Genomic DNA, 23,194 nt, shown 5'->3' with positions numbered 1-23,194 from the left:
CTCATAAAACGAGGACCAAATGGAGCGCATCATGGTGAGATGCCAATTTTAACAACATGTGCATAAAAGCTTTAATAAGCATCATTACAATCCATTTTGCATGTGTGTAATAATGTGAAATTCTCTGTAAGATACTCCTCTAGTCTTCCTTTCATCCAACTGCTCCTGCATTGCCTTCTATTTTTCATGTTTTCTATCTCTCACGTTAAGTGCATTTCACTTCTTTATTGTGCACCTTTTCTTTTATAGTGTCTTCTCACCTCAAGCCTATTTCAATGTTTTATAGAGGCTCTCTCCACCTTCTCTTCAACCACATTTTTTTCAGACACAGTTCTGTTTCCAAAGCTTGTTTTTCTCATTTAATTCCTCTTTGTCTTTCCTTCCCTCTCTCGATTCATTCACCGTTAGCCAGCTGATTGCAGCCATGTACTTTTTTCAGCTTGATCAGGATGTCAGCAACAGTGTGGGCTTAATGATGCTAGTGTGTATTGCACAAGATCCGTGATTGAGTGACTCCAGTGCACACAAAAGGGTAGTAATCCCATGTGTTAAATAGTGCTACTGATGTGGATCATTTAACCTCACCCACTCCGAACGCCCTGCTCTTCTTTCGCTCTCCATTGTTACTCACATCTTCTTATTCTTAAGACCACAGATTCAACTTCTCGCCGTGAGAGAGGATTTGATCATAAAAAGAAGTTTTTAAGGACATTAAATACTCAGAGTGCTGTAAACCAAATTAATACTGGATTTATGTTCATTTTGACTGGGCTGTCGCTCCGCTATTTAAACCCTGACCAATTAAATCAGATGATATGCTGTCACACCATCAACTATAAGGCAAACCCCATAATCTAACTGTTCTATTGGCTCCAGATTTTCAAATAAGGAAACAGTGCCTCAGTGAATGGCAGAAACACTAGCTAGGAGTCTATATGGATTATGTCACAAAAGACATTATGCAGAAATTAATAAATTTAACACAGTCTCTTTCACACCAGAATCTCAGTCACTGGCAGTCAGCAAACCACATGTTTTTTCCATTAATAGTTAGTTTTTGTCAAGTCACCTCAAAATAGAAAAATGCTGAATTCACCATTTTTTGCACCGAAGTAACTGTGATATATGCGTGTATCTGTGTGTTTCACGATCTATCAAAGCCACCATAACTGCAGTGGTGGGTCTCAGTGAGTGAGTGAGTGCATAACAACTGCCGGCTGACTGACAAGAAAACATTACGGACAGTGATTGTAACGTAAATTACATTTTAAATAAATAATTATCCGACAACTGTTATGACAATAGCTAGATAATACAAAAAGGACACTTCAACACTGCCAATGATGTGACTGTAACTCACTACCTTGTTAACAAAACAGTGTGAATTGATACTAAAAGATACTAAATTTTTTTTAATTAATAAATGTTAACTCAGAGATCAAAGATCAGGCTTGTGTATTACACTATTCATAATTTATCTTGTTATTGATGTATAAAGCAAAGTTCCACTTTAAAAAAGGAGCTGGCATTGAGGGTGCAGGACAAAACTACAGCAGCAACAGTGGCTTGCATGCTTCCAGTACTGTGCCAGATTCTTCTTTAACTAAAGGGTCTATGATCATCAAGGGTTGCTTCACAAGCTTCAATTCCAGGCAGTAAAGGGGGGGGGGGGAACAGGGATATGATGCCCAGCAGTCCTCGTCACCAGGGACACAATTAAGCCACCAATATCTGCCTCTAAAAGAACAATTCACCCTCTTCTTCCTGCTTTTACTTGGAGCAAAATGAGTAATAATAAATGATTCTAGTTTGGTTAATACCATTAATGGATTCAGCAAGGGCAGAAGGTGGTATGAAACCGAACTCCAGTCACAGTGACAAATAATGTGGCTTTCAGGGCTCTTGGTCACAAAGGTAATGCAATATTGATAGTGCTACAAGGGTCAGGGACAATCATGACAAATCAAATTATCATGGTCTCAGCGCATTAAAATGAAATGCTCTTCCCTTTCAGCGGGGCAGGTAAAAAACCCTGCTTGGGTTGTCGCCTCATCTTCAATATGGAACGGTTGGCTTTACTCAGAACAATAAAAGCAGTGGAACATGCCCAGCCACTCAATGGCTGTGCATGCTTCAGTATGGGGCGGAAGGTCATTTGCGTGAGATCTATATTAAGCTTCACGACTTAGTACTTTAATAAAATGAATACACTTATCGTTTAATTGCTTGTGATTTTTTTTATGTGGCCTAATTAAGACGTGTATTTTCCGCAGTGCGTTAAATTAAGACCTCCGCTTTTATGTTAACCTAAGCCTAAATGTTATCAGGTTTTAAATCTATAGGGAAATGTATTTTCCAGTAAGACTATACACCTGCATTGGACACCCAGTCAGAACACAGGAAGGATTAAAAAATAAAATAAATTAATTAATAATATTAAGACTTGAGTTGTGTTCATTAAGTAGAAAGTTAAGGGATTAAGGGCCAGTTTCCTGTCCCTCTGAAGTACAGAGTAAACCTGCTCAAAAACATAATTCATACAGGATATTGACTAGAATCTCAATATCTGATTTAATTTCACTTCCCAAAGTCCAGGTTCAATTTGTGGTTTTGTTTCCTTATGATTTATTTACACCACACACCCTAGCAATGTTGCATGGATCATTTCTAGCAATTTATCCTGGGAACTTATCAATTTATCAAGAATTCAAAGAAAATGTTACGTTCAAAAACAATACAGCTCTTCTTACAAGTGACATCTCCTGTCAGTAGCAGATGCCTAAACGTGGACATACACCTGCATGTGGACACACACAGGGCAGAGAATGGAGGTTTCCTTACCCATGCATTAGCACCATTTATGTTGACAAAACATAAGGCAGACATATGCAGATAGTTGTTGTGCACTAGTGTTAGCTGTTACCCGCCAGAAACACAGACACTTCAATAACCTCAAAGCAAGAGATAATATCTCTTCAACAAAAGTGTGTGAGAGAAGATTTTTTCATCCATTAGGTCTTAAATCTCTACATAATATTAGGCCAAGCACACAAGCCTCTTTCATACCATTGACTATGACAGTTCATTTATCTTTAGCAAAGGTGTTCCATCAGCATGTAACTATAGCAACCAAAGCTACAATAAAGGCACTTGAGCTAGAACAGCCAGGCTGCCCAGTGGAGCTGGTAAATTACCAAAATAAACAGCTAATGTTTAAATGGCTCATGGTCATTTGATTACCTAAGTCCTATTTAACACATGGGATTAGAGCTGAAACAATAATCGATCATTAATCGATTACTAAATTAATCGTCAACTATTTTGATGATCGATTCATTCATTGCTTTTTTTATGATTCTGATTGTTTTAGCTCCGTAAGTGTTAATATTTTCTGGGTCCTTTGTTCCAGATAACAAAGAAATCAGAAACAGAAAAACAAGACATTTGAGAACATTTCCAAATCAACGTTTTTTAACGTTTTCTGACATTTTATGGACCTATGAAATCAAGAAAATAATCAACAGATGAATCAATTATGAAAACAATCGTTAGTTGCAGCTCTAGTTACATCCTCCAACAGGAGTTTCTAACTTAGCGTAAATCACTGATGTACATTTATCCTTGTTACAAACTGAGGGTTGTGGTTAAAATGTGATATGAGTATTTAATTATTTTAAAATTTAAAATATTAACAAACATTTATCAGATCTTATTTACACATTTTACAGGATTTACCATTAGTCAATACAATATAGGCAAGTACGTCATACATAGAGTAAACAACTTTATCAATTTAACCATTCTGTTCTTATCTAGCCATGTCAGTACATAGGGACAATATTTCATATAGAAACCCAGCTGTGCTCAGTCAGCAGGATGATTTTTGCAGAACAGCGTTGGCCAAATCTACTCAAGTATTGTGGTTAAAAAGTGAGACTGTCACGCTGTGCAACATTGTCCTCGAGGAGGGTAATTATTGTCACTCAGCTCACACTACTTCACATATTTTGGCTGATCCAAGGTAATTTTTTTCCCTTACTAAAATTATGGCTACGGTTCCAATTTCCACTATGCACTTGGGGAGTGTGGAGGTGCAGGTAATTGGAAATGTAGACAAAAATACCTTAGGAGCAGGTATTTGTACAGGGTGTCATTTACTACAAGATCAAGGTAATGATAATGATTGAGTGATGTAAAATGGGAAAACGTTTCTGATTTCATTTGACAAGAAGAAAAGGGTATTCTGAGAAATAAAAAGCTCTTAAAGTTTAAGAAAAAGAGATGTTTGGTAAATAAGAAACAGGGAAGCTTTAATATTTTATAAGTTTAAGACAGCAGAGATCCAATAACACCAGTTAATAAAGGAGGAAAACCGCCTTTACACTGACTTACCACAAATAAGCCCAAACACCCCTGCAAAATAACCTGATACAGAGATGTTTTCAAAATGGTTGTTTCGGATTAGGTCAAGCAAGAAGGAATTGTTTAATTTGGACTAATCCTCAAGGGAAATAAAAGTTAATCAACTCATATTCATTTCGGGTGAAGTATAACCACAGTGTGTCTGTCATGAAGATAAGAGTGTCCAACACTGAAATTACCGGTTCATCGTGCATTATGGGAAAACATTTCCAAAAATAAGAACAAGGAAACATTTGACACATCTAAATTAGTTGTTGCAACATCATCCTCTGTAGTAGAATTCTGTCATCAATAGATTTGAAACATTCACATCATGGGGCTTGTAATTTATAGACACATGCTTCTCCTTTTATAACTCACTGTCATTAGAGTCTCTGTTGGTAATAAAAGTACACGTTAGATGAATTCTTCTCTGACTCGGAGGCTTACTTTAGCTATTAACAAACAAATGTGACGACATACACATCTATGGTAGCATTAATGTTGAAGTGCATTCCCTGGTCGACCGATACTACTGGGTGACAAAGAAAAACGAAAGCATTTAATAAGAGGTACAAAATCCTACACAATCTATATCTTTAAGTTTATATAAGCCAAGGTTTAACTGGGATACATGAGGTGCGACAAAGGCAAAAGGGTATAATTAATCACCCTGAAGGTTCAGTTAAAAGGCAAACTACTGCAGAACAGCAAGAAAATAGAGGAACCCGTTTGTTATGTCCTTTACGGACACAACTGGACTTCCAATGCATGGCCAAGAGGCACGGCTCTGCAAGTACAATTACAGGCAAATGACTGCAATGTCAAGGCCATTGAATGAAATAAATTGAGTGGATGAAAATAAAAGACGCACTTCAAATGTTATTGACAATCAAAGGCTTGTCCAGCAGTATTATTAAGCTGTTCTCTTTTGAACGGACATGTGCCATGGCTACTTCAGCAGAGGCACCCCCCCCCACTGTTATTAGCACTAAAAATGAACACAGATGACAAGCTGAAACGAGGCCATTTCTGTTGACAGGCTTCTCTAAAAACAGGAAATCCTGACATGCTGTAATGGCAAAAGCATCAAGCCGAGAGACTCCATACTGTGCCAACAACTAGGAACACTAGCTCTTTTTAGGGAGCTGCAAAAAAAATACAAAAAACACAGCAGAGCAAACGATTATCTGTGTGTTCTTGGGAAGATGGAGGAAAATGGCAGGGCGAGATTGGATTTCATGTTACTGAATTCTCATTCTCAATTGTCAGCACCACTTCTTCTAGTCCATCTGCAGACAAGTGTCCGGTTATTGATGAAACAAAACAGCAGAGAATAGGACGCATTTTGGGAGAAACAAGCCTCAAACCTCAGGGTCTTTTTATTCATGCAGTGGAATTAATTTTGTTTCAAATGCCATCAAGCAGTATTTCAGTGAAACTGCCAATAACAGAAGTAGATTTCACTAAGAGAATCAGAGCGAATAACTGTGTCATTACTCTGAAAGACAGGATGTGAATACTGAAATAATCACATCTCAGTACTATCGGCTTTGAGCGTCGGGTCTGTGAACAAACCCATAACAGTGTTCAATTTTCAGAAAGATTTCAGAGTCTCTTCCATCCATTTAAAAGTAAAAAATAATGAGCCCACTACAATCAATGAATGCAACCGAGTGAAAAGGGAAGGAACAGCACAGCACTCACGAAAGGCCCTAATACACATCAGGCAACATGCCAGTCTTAGCTACGCCAGCAAATATCTGCTTAAATGGTGACTTTTATCCTGCACACCGGAAATTCAATTTGTTCCGTAAGCCAGGGATGAAAAAGCAATTATTCACAGTCCACTCCTTTCACAATCTGTTTTTTTTTTTTTAGATATATCCTTTCTTCCCCCTATGAACAAATATAACCCAGATTAGTGCTGTGTGTGAGGCTGGTCAATGGGACAGCCAGTTGAAGCACTAAGATCAAGCTCAAACTAAAAAGCTTGTCAATCAATTTGAAAGATGGATCCACATTCAGCAAGACGAGATTGCATACCTTGCTGTCTCCACCGTCCCAATGGGACACTGGTAACAGACACTAGGCAAATGTGGGCTAGCCTATCAATATGTAGCATGGAGGGAAAAAAATAAATGTATGTCAGAAGAACCCTTCTTTTACACCAATTACACTACACTGCTCTAAAACCCCATGCCCCCCATCCGATCAGTGAGAAGTGCTGTCACGGGAGCCAACTGAACTGAGGCTCCAATTTACACTTGGGGTATTAGGTGAGATTGTAGCGTGACCGTGCAACGCATTACAGAGCTCCTACATGTTCTCTGTTACTCGAACACATCCTTAGATAAGTTGGCAGATCTAGTGAGAAACTCATGTTTGAGTCATGACCTTATTTCCTTCAAATGTAGCAGGAACAACACCTGTTGACTGAGGAATGAGAAAATGACCTGCCATTGTAACTGGCTCCCTCCATGTTTGGATAGCAGGGATAGGAAATGCTGATAGATGGGCGATAACAGGAGGGAGACAGTGGAATAACTACAGGGTGAATGGGAAGGAAGAATAAGCCGAAGAATTTAAGAATCAGCCATCTGAGAAGGGCAGTGTGACAGCATCAGCCACAGACAGACCTATGGATATGGAAGCTTAAGGCTGGTTCGCTCATGATTGAGTTCCTCTGCCCTCCATACCTTCAATTCCACAAAAAATAAAAAAATAAAGGCAAAAAAAACTTTTAGTTTATAATGGTAGACTTCACAATGTCTAGATATTAGCTCTCTGCGACCCTTTTTATGCTTGGAAGCTACAGTGCAAACTGATGCATTAATGGCACAGAATCTCACTGAGATGAGAATCATCCATCTCAGGAGCCAGTGCGTGTGACAGAATACACCAGCAAGTAAAATAGGAAGAATGGGTCTAGCTAATTCTACCCCTTACTAAAGAGAACATGAATGCTTAGGCTTTTAATGCAGCCCTCACCAAGTACTACCAACAAGTCGGTTTTTTTACACCTATTAAAAAAAATCGGTGTACAAAAGGTAATTTAACAACAAATATCAAGCTATAAGTTAAAGTGTGATAGCACTGAAAACGACAAAAGCTGGTTCTTTTACAGAGAGTAAGAAATACCAAACCCACATTGGTATCATTGGTGGGATTTCAAGGACCTTAATGTTTCCCAAATAACATCTATACTTTCTAAATGACCTACGTATTTTAGATATTAATATTAAAAAAATATTAATATTAGGCCACACTGTAACTTCTGAGTAGGCAGGTACACAATGTATTTCTGCTTGATTATTTAGTTCTTGGAATGTGCTGTGAATCAACACTTATTCTAAGCAGTTGAAAAACCCTGCATACATAAAGTATTCACAACCCTATGAATTTATCATGGACATTATGTGTGACCATGTTCCTCTTCTTTTCATAAAATTATTTTGGTAAAGATCACACAAGGTGTATAATTTTTAATTTCTAAAAATAGGCTTGCAAGGCTTTCGCAAAGGTAGGTTGTCCACGGTTAGATCATGTTTTAGAGAACGAATAGATTGTTTTCAATAATTGAATTTTTTTTTTTTCCAGGTTCTAGCGCTGATGCTACATTTTTAATTAATGATGCTGAGCATGTCAGTACATGCTACATTAACATGATTATGTGCCTAGATAGACCAATCAGGCTGAAAATATCTTGGATAAAAGAGGGGGGAATTTGGACATAAAGACAACCGCCCTACTAAAGTACTGCCAGAGCGTTAGGGCAGAGGGTTTACACTGGATAAATAAATGATCAATGTTGCTTCTTGTTTAAATAAGTGCACATTGATTCTTGCAAATTAATAGCAGACAGTGAGTAAACACTAGAACATTTTGTTTGACACACATCTACACTGAAATCACATCAAATATTATATAGCTCTTCCACAAAACATACATTTAAAGCTGTATTTATTGCTTCTTTTGGATATCGATCCCTGGTGCACTTAACACGTGTCTTTAAATGAAAGGCATTTAATAGCGTTTAATAATAACTGAGATGACCATTATATAGCTTTGACAGAACAGTGCACATACAAGTCATTCTTTCATTCACTTGTCACTCTAGGAAAAGCCCAATGTTACAAGTAACATTGACACTTGTTATTGTACTACATTATTCTATTATTAACTGTGGCTGTTTTTGGCAACAGTGTAGTTTAAGCATGTCTTGCTGTATAGTTCAGTGAAATGTTGTATTTAGGTGGAGCCTCTCACTGACTGCACTGTACTTTTTTTTATAGATTTCATTTTAATCTTCTGCAAAATAAACATAAACAACATAAAACAAATCAGACTGAGGCAGCTAATGGGATTCAATCTTCATAATTATTTGTATTTATCCCAGTTTATACCAGTCTTGGTTTCCATTCTGCACTGAAAAAATCCTGCGCCATATAAAACCAATCCAATGTACCATTACAAGACTAAATGATATTAGATAATAAAATCTTTTTTACCAAGAGTTGCTGGTGGTCTACCACTACCGGAGGATGTGGAGGAACCGGTTGTGGCTCATCCTCAGTCTGTTCAGCAGATCCCTTCAGTTGCTCTGAGGAGCTCCTCTCTTTGGAACCCCCTAAGAAGATATAAATGGATGATTAATGGAAAGAAGGTTAACTGAGACAGAGGAAGTATTATGAATTAAATCAACTTTAAATGAATGGCAAGTTTCAGACCTCAGCTTGTTTTACTCATGAAGCAGTGGAGAGAACATACTGGATACTTGAAAATAAAATAAATCTCAGATGCCATTGCTACAAGATTAAAGTAAAACCAGGGTATGGGAGAGTAAATGAATTTGAAAATCCCAACAGCTACTGGGTGCACAATGTTTCATATTAGGCATTCAAAAAAATGTTTTAATGAAAACAAAAAAGGGCTGGCTCAGCTTGGGAGAGAGGAGGTGGACAAGCCGAGTTGTTGCTTAAGGAGCCTTAGTTTGTGTCCTGCAATTTTGTGATCGTGTCACACTCTGATGGCTTGTCCATATTCTAACAGCACCATTACCTCAGCCTTCCAACTGGCTTCTGTCCACCACCAGCCAAACCACACGCCCGTAATCAAACACAGACTTATTGGCTTGTCTGACTCAAACACCACACACAAGTAAAAGGAGCATAATGGCTTGTGGCAAAGAAATAAAATATATGGCAGGATCAAAGATAGGGAAAAGCCCTGTGAATCTTTATAGACAGAAACCATTGAGGAATCATATCAGAGGGCTTAGCTTTTAGACAAAGGTTGACATAAATTTCAAGCTCCTGGGCTTCCTCTGTTGAAATATATCATCTGCTAAGGCAGGAGATAGCATTTTTATATTCTGTATGACTTATGTTGCATTATTCATGTCCTCTTCTCTATTTTTAAAAGCCAAACCAAAATGTAAATCAGAGGAGCTGAATGATAATCAAAAAAAGTAATTTCTCCACATTTTAATGATGAGCAAAGCGCTGGCTACATGTGTTTGAGTTAAATGATTTTCTTATCTTGCATAACTGTATAACTACAGTTAAGATTAAATGATTAGCAAGTAAAATGAAAATACGGCAAAAGCAAAAGCTTGCTTAGGTACAAAACCCTGGCTCTTTATATTGCTGGACTATGTCTGGCCAATATTTGAAAGTGAGGACATGGGTAAAAAAAAAAAAGCACCTGCAAAATCTGCATGGAAAGTAAACAAATGCCACTAGATGAAGTCATACAATATTTAGCATATTCATGACATCAAAGCATCTGCTTTCTAGTGTCAGGTAGTTTTAACCATTTACTTTACTCCCACTCTCCCACTGGTGCTTCACATTGCTACACCCTAATTGATACGGACACAATTACCATATACTGTACATAAGCTTTTGTGTTCTGTGATTGTAGCTATAGGTGTAAATTTTTCTTTAGATAGAAAGACAAGTGACCTATTCACACCTATGTCAAGTGCTGTGCAGTCAAATGAATGAGAGGCTGAGAGCATAGATGCATATCTTCTGTCCTAGCACTTACCCTACCCCATCTCCTTCTGCACTATCTCCTTCTGCACTTGGATCCACCTCGGCACTCTCACTCGCTATCAGTCCACTGTCCACCTATCTAGTGAATTTCTTTCCAAGACTACTTCTATGTAGCTTATTCCTCTTTTTTAAGTCGCTTTGGATAAAAGTGTCTGCTAAATACTAAATGTAAATGTCTGGAGAGGGTAAGCCCACCCTCAAACTCATTCATATTGTAGAGCTCCATATCCCAAAATGCCCAACATTTAAAAAAGAATTATTGCTATGGAAAAACAAAAAAGCCACTAAAGGGTTCTGAAGGTGCTAAGTGGATAATGTTGTCTGTAAACATCTCTGTGATGACCAGTTTCTGCAAGTGAAATAAACAAAGACAAAGTTTGCAGCTTTGAAAGCATAAGTGCTGGTTTGGCATTTCAAGAAAATTACTTTTCCAGCATTATTATAGGCGATTAGGATAAGTTAAAGCTGCAGCACCACTGTCCCTTGAAAAGAACCTTAAAGAGCAATACACAGAGAGAAATTAACATCATTTCCATACACACAGTTGCAGTGACATTTGTTTGTGTGTGATTGTAGGTGGCAGGAAAGGAGACATGGCAACAAAATGGCAATTCATTCAAAGCAAAACTCAATCAAGCTGATTTAAGGATTTTCAAAATACTTAGAATTTCACAAAACATATTAAATACTGAAGGAAGGCCACATAGCCAGGCTAGCTTTATACCTTCTTTGTCTTGATCTTCTTCTGCACTTTCAGTTACTGCCCTCCCGTCCTGAAGAGGGTGCCCCTGAGTAGGATGGCTCTCAAGTTTGTCTTTGTACTCCTCCTGTTCTGGCATGTCCAAGCTGGCAGCCACGCTCAGGGGAGTCCTTTTCTCCTGCTTACTGCTCCTCTTGAGGTTCTGTGAGTCCAGACTGTCCATTGACTCATTTCCATTCACACAGTCCACGTGTGATACTGCAAGATCCTCTGTGTGCTTGGACTGGGCCTCTGCGTCTGAGGATTCAGACGTTTCTGTCAAAGGCTGGCAGTCCGCCTGCTTGGCCTGGCTATCACTGTCCATGTTGGGATGAGAAGTGCCAGCAAGACAATGCAGCTCGTGGTGTTCCTTTGTGTTCTCAGACTCTCCCTCCTTGGCTGTGGACAGCTCCTCCTTAGATGCTGGTTCTTCTCTGGCTTCTCTGGCCTCAACAGGAGGCTCATTGGAGCTCTCCTCCTCTGTGGAGGGGAGATGGGGATGGTGGCCATTGGGTTGGGGACCAGTAGTGTCACACGATGATTCCTCATCTTGTGTCAAACATGAGTCACTCGGTCCTGCAGCTTCCACTTCTGCCTCAGGCTCATCCTCCTCCTCTTCTATTCCTTTCTTGTAGCTCTTCTTCTTTCTGATAATACCCCTTCCCCAAGAGGGCCGCCGGCGAATCTTACGCTTCACATGATCTATGATGAAGAAAGAAAGATAGTTAGGGATCTTATTGATTTAATAAAGCACAAAAACATTAAAACAATTAACATTTATTAAACCAGCTTCATTTCAATTTGAGTGTTCGAATGACATGACATCCTAACCTACAGAATATATTTTCAAACTGTTACTTACAAAAGAAACAAGAGCAGAAAAGAAAAAAACAATCTTCAAATAGCTTTCAAGTTGACTTCTTTTAAATCTTTAAATTTGAGTCTTCCCACAGGAGTAACAAGCTATGTGTGACAAAGACAGTAAGAGAGACAAAGACAGCAGCCGCGTTATATCACTGATATTTAGACACTAATAGCAGATGGTGCATGGGGTTTTAAGAGGAAAGGGAAATCCAAGGCTTGCTCTCTGCAGTAAAAGTGCCACAGCGAGCAAGAATATATGTTAGATGCAGAGAAACAACAAGACATTTGCCTTCATTTACTGCTTTCAAGAAGCAGACGCTGAGATTAAAAACAGAGACACAAATTCCGAAAACGTCTGTCGAAAAGAGAGCGAGTGGGACACTGAGGAAATCTGAGCACAAGTCAGTTTTCTCGGTACACACTTGAATCCTGCAGATGGTTGTCAATCTGACACACACCCTAACCCGTCCCAAAGACAAAATCCTGAGGAGCAACAGATATTATATTAAGTACTTCTTTCATAAAACGACTATCTCATGTAGTCCGAGCCTTGTAATTCTGCAAAGGCCTACATATAAATCTGCCAATGTGGAATCTTGCACAGAAGCAATAACATATGCCAGCTAAGATCTTGAATGGCTAAAGGCCCAGGTTTCCTTTACGTTACTCATCAGAAATGATTCTGCAAACATACACTGAGCGCTGAGAGTGTCGCCTAAATACTTTCAAGACTCTCATGTGCCATCTCTACCTACACAACATTCCCCACAAATATATGACTAAGCAAACCGAGCAGCAATCTTGATATGCCTGCGTGTTGCCTGTCAAATTTTCGCTCACCCCCGATGCTTTTATCCAAGGCTCATTTTCCACTCTGCAGATGTGATTATGCATGCTGTACATCAGAGGACGGCAGAAAAGGAAACATTATGTTATTTGTTTGCATAGTGAAGGGAAAATGGGAAGGAAAACACTCACACTAACTGCGAGTTATATTTTGTCACCTGCAAATATATGACAAAAAGCTCATTAGTCAACTTGTTCTTAGTGATTTACTACGGATTGTACATTTTACGAACTGTGTTCTCTAGTGACCCCCTTAATGACCAGCCACACAAATCATGTCAGCCACACTCTCCACATTAGACAACCCAGCACGGAATAGAGTACACTTGGTGCCAGCTAATGCTATAGAGCGCCAGGAGCTGACGTCGCACAACCAAGGTAATGCCCCTCTGGCAGGAAACTACGCTCTATAGACGTATACTAGATTAGACAACTCATAAATCAGCCAATGTGTCAGACAACTCATCTCTTCGCCAGCTGTTTTCATCATAAAAGTGAAGATGGTGGATGGATGTTGTGCCCCGGGATGCCAAAACAGACAGAGACAAGCTAAGGGGAGAGGATTTTACCAGATCCCCACAGATACGGTGGAGGTGAACCGCTGTCATCAAAGGTGCTCACATTGAGCAGAAGATGACCACGCGATGGGAACCCACAGGCAATGGATTTTGGGGTTAGCTCCTGGTAAATAATGGACTCAGTCTCACATTTGCTCTCACAATTTGGGTCACAATTAGATTAAAAATCTAGGTTTGACTAAAAATGATTTCCAATTCTACTCTGCTGCTGAAAAACGGTGTCATCATAAAAGTATTAGCAGGGTGTTGTCAAGATTAGGTGGTTTATATATTTGGGAAAAAGGCAAAGTAAACGTAAACAAATCCAAGAGAAAAAACTGCAAAAGTAACCTGAAAAGGTTATGTGAGGGTATGACATAGAGTACCTTGGGCTCTACTGTAATTCTCTAATTGAAGCTACACAATAATGAAACAGGCTATGGATGTAGTTATTATTTTTGTCCATTCAGAATTGGTTGGAAGTTTGTTAAAATGGTACAAACTGAATCAAAGCCAAACAAAACTGAAGCAATAAAGTTTTGAATCGATTTAGAAACTCTGATCATGGTCTTTGCATGAACCGATCTTTTGTACACCTCAACTATACAATTATTGAAAAGAAAATGAGTAGCGATTTATGCGTTTACGCAGTAGCTAAATTTAGTACTTTTTTAAAAAAACTTGCTGTAAAAGCTTACAAATATACAGCATATCTAGGACAATGTAGCAAATGCTTCGGCCGCAAATTCCTCTTGTGCTATTGTTAATTCACACCAAGTTTCTGCCGTCAGTAAGTATTAACTTTCCATCTTTCCCTCACTATTTTAAAGTCACGCTGGCATGTGCCAATTTGCTGGCGCCAAATTTTCACCGCACTTTCATTTTTAAAATGAACCATTGCTCGGGCTTCGTGTCATCAGGCCAGGGGACTAATGGATACCATACCAAAAAAAGACAATGAGACACATTCCCATGCCAAGGCTCCCCACCACAAGCCACCGAGCACAGTTTGTAACACAGCCTCTCTGAAGTGGTCCCAGAGGCGACTGGTGGAATTATTTTGAAGGTGGGATGGAGGTTTGTATTTTTATGGTCCTTCCTGATCTGATATGGAAGAAGTTAGCTGTAGAATATGCTTCGGTACGGACAGAAAGCCTAAGTCATTACCAGGTATGACTGGCACATGTAGCAGCTGCTCTGCTCTAAGTGAGGGAGCACAAATGAACGCCAGAACAGAGAGGAAGACAACCAGGATATTTCTGATTGCTTGAATCAAATCAATATCTATGTGTGTCATTTTATTGAACCTTTGGGTTTTACATTTTTATGTAGGAATGTCATGTTGCAACATCCAGCGATTAATCACAACTTTTATCTTTTCAAGTTCAGCAGAGAGAATATTACTTTTTGCTTTAAGTTATACGTTTCTGCTTTTTTAATATATTATCACTTTTTATCAAGAACAGCAAAGTAAAGGCAAACCCAGCATTGTTATTCTTAGGTGATGATAGATGAAGATAAAAGATAGATGACTTGCATGACAATTAAAAAAGCATGGCAACTAGTCCAAAGAGGACATGGGGTTGTGTGTGTTTCTTGTTTTTGTGTTTCAGCTAATAAAAATGCATCTCTCTCAGTAACTCATTTTCTGTGGCATTTTTCTTTTAAACCTCTCTAGATGCTTACATTCCATCACAAATATATTTTTTTTAACTCTAACAAACCAAAAGTAAACTTTCAATGACAGATCCCTTAGGTCAGCTATCACCTATCACTCCTGAGGGATGTAGAAGTTTAGACTGAATCATAGCGGACAGAATGGCAGCAAATGACTCATCATAAACAGTTGTTAAATAATGCATGAAAGATGTTGGAGCATGTACAGCCAACCACCAAGGGCAGATATGCTGATGGGAGAGGATAAGCTAGAGGGGGGAGCTGTATCCAGAGCACTCGGGGATAATTAAAAGTGCCCAACCCTTTCAAGATTGAAGATTCATGTATTGGCAGAAATATTTCAAATTGCCATCCAAAAGTCATCAGTCACAATTGAAAAACTGAATTGAAGTTCAGTTACTTTTGGATAACTATGACCTGGATGAATGAGAATATTTTCAATTAGCCAGAACAGTGTATGAACTGCAGGAAATGCAGCTTTTAAGAGCAAAAAGACCAACAAATATCTACACATATCAGCAAGTATTAAATCAAGAAATGAAGCCAGTGCGCTGACGGTTCAGTAGCATATCAGTAGTAATGCCTTTGGTCGGAATAGTACTTCACGTACTGTATTTCCTTATTTAATAATTCCTTGTATTGAGTTATCAGATAACGGCTCCTCAAAAGACAGTTATAACCTAGTTTTGAAGTGAGGGCAAAGGGGAAAAAATGAAACATAAATACTGACAGCTTATATACAGTATGAAATGTTTTAAGAGTCTTTATTTCACATATTATTATCCACCGTATAATAGCCCTGGCAAACCAGTAAAAGCCTCAAAGCCATGATCTAGATATTTCATTTCCATATACAGGTTACAGTAGGGTCGTCCAAGAGAACTCTAAAGTACCTCACACCCATAGTATTAACATGCATTATGATGGAGAATATTTATTACTTTTATATCTCTCTCAAGTCACACTACCCCATAAAGGCAAGTGTACTCATCTCAGATAGATTGATATGATGGCTCTCTGGGCTCAATGCCACATTATCAGCACATCAGTACTAACTCATACATACCCTAAAGCTAGTTTAAATAATCTAAGCAATGAATCCAATCTGCCACTCTTCTTGGCCAACATTATGTGAAATGAAAAAACTTACCAGACTTATTAACCTTTAAGTTTTACACTGGAGGAATGTAGCCATTTTGAAGCTCATTTGAGGGAAAAAACTAATTCAGTACTAAGTAAGTAAGAGCAAATAACAGTTTCAGGCGTGGTGGACCATTTCCCGTTTGGAAAAAGTAATATTAAAAAAGGCCGTCCGGCCGGTTGCTGAGCAACTGGCCCCACAGCCAGAGAAAATATGTGATGACAAAACCAGTTTTGTCTGTATGTATTTACATGTGTAATTAAACAATCATATTGACCTTCCTTGTGTATTAGTCACTGCAGTTTCCAGGAGATTTGAAATTCCAACCATTCACAGAGTGAAGATCGTAGCTTAGATGGAGATGATCAAACCCGCCTGCTGATCTGTTCCTCCACAAAGCCTATCGGTTACAGTGACTTGGCAGGGAAAAGATCAGCAGATGAGTCTCATCATCTCCATCTAAGCCTCTGACTATGCTTACAGTAACTGCATGGCTTCTTGAGTACTGTATGCACAATTCATTGGAATCGACGGGACTTGAGGCCTCATTCTTGGAACATAAATTAAATATTGATCAGCCGCACTCATCACCTGCAACTGACATGGTGTAGCTTGGAGTAAGGTCGTCATAGTCTTAAAAGAAAAGAAAAGGCATTCAACTTCATTGCACAAAAACTGATGACGTAAAATCCTGTCATGTTTTTTTTTTTTTAAATCTGTCAAAAAATCTGCTTCCTGCTAAAATTCTACTTGATACATGTACATATAAACATGTTTTCATGTAATGTAATCATGATTCAAATAGAAAATAATTATGAATTTCCATCCACCAACAGAAATCCCTTCTTAGACTAAAAACAGATGCCAAAATCAATTCCTGTTGATCAAGCAATTCATTGATTGACCATCTGCTGCTGCTCTACTAATATCTACATATAAATATACATTCTATATTGAAAGATACACCCGAGTTTGAACTGCAGTGGATGAAAAAAGGAAAGGAAAAGGTTGAAAAGCAAAACAAGAGGCAACATGGGAAAACACTCTGTAGAAGACAAAGAGAGCCAGAGAGACGCAGGGCGGTGACACAGGACCTCGGGGTGTCAGTTTGTCACATGATGTGACACTTGATGAAATGTCCAGATCAATAAATGATCCCATCATTGCTTCTTGAAATTAAGGAGATCAATCACTTCCTTCAATTGTGGTGTCGCCCTTCCCTTTTCTATCCTTGTTCCCTTCCTTTATCTAACATAAAGGGTCTGCACAGCCCAGTCACGTCTTGCTTTTACAATAATTAAGTTCTTTATTAGGAACACTATACATAAACAGGCTAAAGCCTCCCTTTGCTCTAAAAAAACAAAACAGCCTCAGCTTTCATTACATGTTTTCCACAAGATGTTGGAAGGTTACAGATTTGCAATGCTGCCATTTAACCACACCCCAGAGGTGTTTGTTCAGATCTGGTCGTCAACTGGGGCCATAAAGGGATGCATATAGTCCACAACAACACTCAATTAACTCATGCCAAGCACTAAATGGATGTAGATTTTACATTTGTCAACATCTCAAAAGACTATCTGCTAAACATTTACTAGTGGGTAAATGTTTGTAGGACAGACATGTATTAAAACACTATCTGTAGAGTTGGCAGTTCATTTTGATTTATGGTACACAAATAAGTGTAAGCCTAGCCAACCATCTGACCATAACCGTAACAAAACAAACAATATCCACAATAGGCAAAGCATGAGACAGTGTTTCATGGGACTTGGGAGAAAACTTTGTGACAGTTTGGTGCCATCCATCAGGCTAATTAAAAGCAAAGCGATGATAAACTGAAGGTGTAAACCAAATTTTATAATAAAAACCCACAAAGAAAAAAGTAATCACCAGTCAAGAGTCAGTGAAATCACATTATTACCTTTGTTGGATGTGGTTGTTAACAGAAGCTCCTGGCACCTTTCTGCTTTATACTATTCACTGCTGGATTGTTTAATGAATAAGCAGGTGAACAGATTTCCCTTATTAAGTGCTAATAAAATGCACCATATGTCGCAAATAAAAGTAAATGAGATAACATTGTATTTTTAATTATAGTATCAGTATATAAGGGGTTTTAAAATAAGAAAAAAAAAAAGATGCATTGTTCTTACACCTGTCTGCATGTTACCAATGACATCTAACTTCTCTTCCTGTACATAAACTGCATCCGAGTGGGCATTTCATTTAAAGAAGCATACAATTTCAATTAAAGGAAGAATGCTGAATAATCTCCCTCCAAAATAATTACAAAAACAGAACCAATAGTCTTGTTTTTAATTAATCGATTGCATAAAACATCACTACAGCTAATCAACTCTGAGGGGGAAGTCAAACATCAATACTAATAGAAAGATGAAATGTCACAAGGTGTATGAACGGCCAAAATAACAGTCAGAGCATCTGCCTCTTTCTGTCCTCTCTGCTGCCCCGTAAATGGCCAGTGGGATGATGGTGCCTCTGGTGTCCTCCTCTCAGAAGACAGATATGCCCTAATGCACCAGCAGCTTCATGTTCTATTGAAGATGTCGGCCTGTGCCTACGCACACATACAAAGCAGACTATCAAGTGGGAAAGGGGGAGATGTGAAAGGCTTCTTGCCCTCATGAAAACATGCAAACAGACAAGTTGCAAGGCTGGAGCGAGGTGGTAATGAGTTGTGCACTTTTTCAATCACTTTGACTGATGTCTGTTATCACACTGCATGTGGGAAAATTAATATGTACCTTGCAGTAGCCTCAAGGGAGAAAAGACTATGTCCTACATCTAGCCACTGTGAACTACACAATTAAACACTGGAGTTACATATTATGAATAGAGTTAGTTACACAATGAGTTAGTGACTGTAAACCAAATAAGGTGTAGGTAAACGTTTGTCTTTATTTGAAGCACAAATATAGTGTAGCATGGCTACGGACTATACTGCTACACTTGGATGATTGGTTTTGACCACAACGTCATACTTCCCAAGAGTGAGTTCAGAAAAGTGTAGATAGAGAACACAGGCTTTGCAGAGAGAATTAGAGAAAATGAAAGTGCAAGGCGTAGACATACGAAATGTTAGGTGCAACATAAGAAAAAAATGGTGTCGCACTTGCTGGGTGTTTGGTTGAATGTGCAACCAGAGCCCTGTAGGTTGTCAGAACGTCTGTTAAAACGAATTTGATACTATTTAGTTCCCCTTAGAGATTATTAAGGGATCCAAGCAGTCACAGTTGTACAATAATACTAATAATGTTAATAATGATGATGATGATAATAATAGGATTTAATGTTATTTATACAGGGATTCTAAACCTTATATAGCTACCTTATTTTTTCCTTTTATATTGCGACAAACTGAATTATAATTAAGTCCGTCTGGTCACATATGTATCATGTCATGCCAAATTACTAATTAGAACATAGTGTAATTAATTGCGCAAACTAACAGTTAAAGCTCACCATGACTGACACTTCAACTTTTCAAGACCAGTTAATCCTCCACTCCTCATTGGTAATACTTAAACTGTCTGCTACCTCCTAATCTGTGCTCTATCCAATGGGACATGTCTTCATCACTAATCTAACTGTTTTAGAACATTTGCTACCACTGCATTTGTTCAAGGTTTTTACCAATCTCATTCAAGAGTTGAGACAAAGGTCTCCTCCTGTTGTCAACCGCAAACGGCCTGCCTAGGATCCACTTAGCTGCTCCATTATTCAGGAATCAGAATAAAGGCTTGGTTAATACTAAAAATAACTAGTGTGTTCACATTAGTGTACGACATGATTTGAACTAAATTGAATAGAAAGACAATGGCACACATTTTCTCTCTCCTGGAAGGCATTTGATAGTGTTGCCACAGACAATTATACACATCTGCACTGCAGATAAGTTTCAGCAGGAACTCGTTGTTGTCGTTTGAAAACTTTGATTTAATTGAATCTACCAGAGCAATAGTGTACATTTTGCTGTACATTTTTGATGATGTAGGTTGTGTTCACATTAAATTGAACTGTGAAATTACAAATATATAAAATGCTATATAAAATGCAATTAACAACCTTGCATATTACGAGCTAATAAACAGCTATACCGAGAGTAACTGCAAAAATTATCCTACTAGAAGCCTCAATTTAATGACTTTCTTAATTCCTGAGCAAGGTCTCCTTCATCTAAACTGAAGGAGACCCAGAGGTCTGCGAAAGAGAGAGCTTTTCCAGCACCTAGTCCCTGACAGAGTAACCTCATTGTGCCACTACAAGAGAGGAGACCCAGTTCATTAAACAATTAAAAAGTTAAATGTATCATGCTGAACATGAGTCCACCACAAAATGGTGAGCAGGAAAATTGCTGCTATGTTATAAGAAAATACATCCCATGTCTTAATTTAATGGAGATGTGGCAATAAGCCTAAATATGTGTGAATTTAAGATTAATTTGATGCGGGTATCGTTCTTCCCCATTCTTATAAACTATGTTGTACAATAACCACCAAACCTGAAACAGAAATATTCAAATTAACCAGGTGAGGATTTTTAAAATGTGCGAGTACAAAATACACAAAACAATACAACAAAAAACATTAAAGCACCCACATCTCAAAGGTTAGGGTTTAGGCGTCCTTAGAGTAATTAAATGAGAGAGAGAGTGAGAAAATATAGCGCACTTCATGACTGGTTATTTACTATACTCCGATGTTTACTGAAACTGACTGCACTATGGTAAAAAAAAAAACAATGAAAGTAAAATCCCAGGGGGGGCTTGTATAATTCCCTGTGTGTTGTACATCCAAACTGCTGACATGGTGAGTTGCTTTGGTGTTGGTGAAAGACGGAGGGAAAAGTTCCATCTTTCATCATGAAATGTGCAGCACCAGATCCACTTCCTTTGTGAAAATCGGCACCTGTCACAGCCATGGAAGCCTCTGAATGTGATTTTTGATGAAAAGATAATCTCAATAAGAAATGCATGTGTCACTTGAGGTCCAGTTATCTGATTAACCAGTCAATCTGCAGTAATTTCGGCATTTAGACACTGTGTAAAAGCTGTTAAGCTTTACAAGGCTTGAACAGGCGAAGGGGGAAAAAAAAACAGCAGTAAAATGATAAATCACCAAGGGAATGCTGTTCAATACGGACACCTCTACAAATCTGTGTCAGCGATATATTTTCTATAATCACTCTTGCCCTAATCTTGTCATTGCCTGTGCATTGCTAAGCCTAGCACTTTAAAGGCAGTGACCATATATTCCATAACTGGAAACTGTCTACGTAACAATTCATCCTTTCTAGCATTCAAAAGCCACTCTCTCTCACCCATTAACGCTCTCTGTTCCCCTTTCCATCAGCTCCCTAACATCCTGAGGCAGCACAGCTTGTTGTCATTGGGCATGCACAGAGGCAATGAGCAGCAAAGTTCAATCATTCCCGCACAACTCTTTGGGCTCTTTCCTTTCGGGCAAAAATGTAAGCAGTTTACAATAATATGTTTATCTGCATTGCACGGTAATAAAACAAGACATGAAAATCCTGTGAAGGGGATCAGCACCCAACCTTGTCAACTGTGTACACTTAGCACAGATTAAACTATGCATGGTGGAAATGAAAAGACCCACAGACACAGAATGAATCTTCTGAAACACTAACACTGATGTCAGCTCATCTCCTGAAACAATAAATGGAAGCAAGAGGCATCATGGATGATTTTACATTCATTTCACGCATGGTGCCACAATCCATGAGAAATCTGTGCCCAAATGGCAGCTTACGCTCAGTGCTTATTCGCTTGGGGCTTTGCATGCTTTGCATGGATTTTATTAGTGAGCACCACAGGATGTCTGCGAGAGTGCAGCTCAAGATTGTTTTTGCCTGGTAGCAAAATAGTGGCGTGGAAAAATTCAGTGTCCAGTTCGGATCACTAATACAGCTTCTTGGTTTCATGCAATGATGCGGTTTTCTCCTGCTGCCCACAAGCAGCCCACTCTCTACTTCTTTATAGTACAAATTTAGACAATTTGCTAATGTGTGTAAATTTGGCAAACTGGCAGAATCAACTACAGGACAGAATTTGAATATCACAATTTGCATTCCAATTTTCAAATGTGGACACAAACATATGAAATGAAGTATGAAAATGGGGGCGGTCTGATTTAGTGATAAGGTGACATGGAAAAGAAAGTATGTATGATGAAATTAGATGCAAGATAAAACAAGGGGGAAGTTTCGATTTTCTTAAGTGTGACCAACAAGTACAGCGACATAAATCTGCAAACAGCATGTCCACATGATGTTACCTTAGTTCCAGTGACAGGAGCCATTCCGTCAAAGGCATAACTCACAAAGTAAAGCTTTACAAAAACCAACAATGGCAACAATAAATCTGCAGTTACTTCAGGTAAAACAAACAATACACACTGTCACCATGGTTTAACTTATGCATTCAGTAAGAATAATAGATCCAATGTCCTTGTAAACAATAATGGATAGAAGAGAAAATCAAGTAAACTTGACTATTTTTCTCAAATGAAAGGACACCTTCTTATTAACCGATTTTCTTGAGCAATGTGACCATCTCAGCATGTTACAGGTTGTGTGACCAATGTCCTTTTATACTGGGGAAAAAACAGGCCATTCTTTTGTGCAGTTAGGACTTCAGTCTGAGGAAGAAGGCTATGCAAGTGTTTATTTGGAATTTCAATATCCGATCAAGGTCTTGTGATAGTCTGACATAGGCAACGGGGAGAGCGGCTGTCTGTTTACCGTCTGTTGCTGCAAGATACAAGGCAGGGGAGAGGCAAGACACAGTTATGTTCAATCTACATGAATGCAGCCTAGTGGCTGTTGCCTTGGGCGTGCTATTGACTGACAGAGAGGACACATTGTG

At 38.6% G+C, this 23,194-nt stretch overlaps 1 protein-coding gene across 1 annotated transcript in view; it reads right to left on the bottom strand.

The window, feature by feature from the left end:
* The window catches only part of atad2b (ATPase family AAA domain containing 2B), a 65,276-nt gene that overhangs the window by 10,982 nt on the left and 31,100 nt on the right, over positions 1 to 23,194 (bottom strand). Inside the window, exons 25-26 of the mRNA XM_044048366.1 lie at positions 11,185 to 11,901; positions 8,913 to 9,031 (exon numbers count right to left, since the gene is read on the bottom strand). Coding sequence (XP_043904301.1) covers positions 8,913 to 9,031; positions 11,185 to 11,901 — 836 coding nt within the window. The remainder of the gene's footprint in view (positions 1 to 8,912; positions 9,032 to 11,184; positions 11,902 to 23,194) is intronic.

Source organism: Solea senegalensis, linkage group LG17 (genome assembly GCF_019176455.1).
Source record: "Solea senegalensis isolate Sse05_10M linkage group LG17, IFAPA_SoseM_1, whole genome shotgun sequence".
NCBI classification, from domain to species: Eukaryota; Metazoa; Chordata; class Actinopteri; order Pleuronectiformes; family Soleidae; genus Solea; species Solea senegalensis.
The sequence above is the reverse complement of the archived record's forward strand: the minus strand, read 5'-3'. Positions and strand labels throughout refer to the sequence as shown.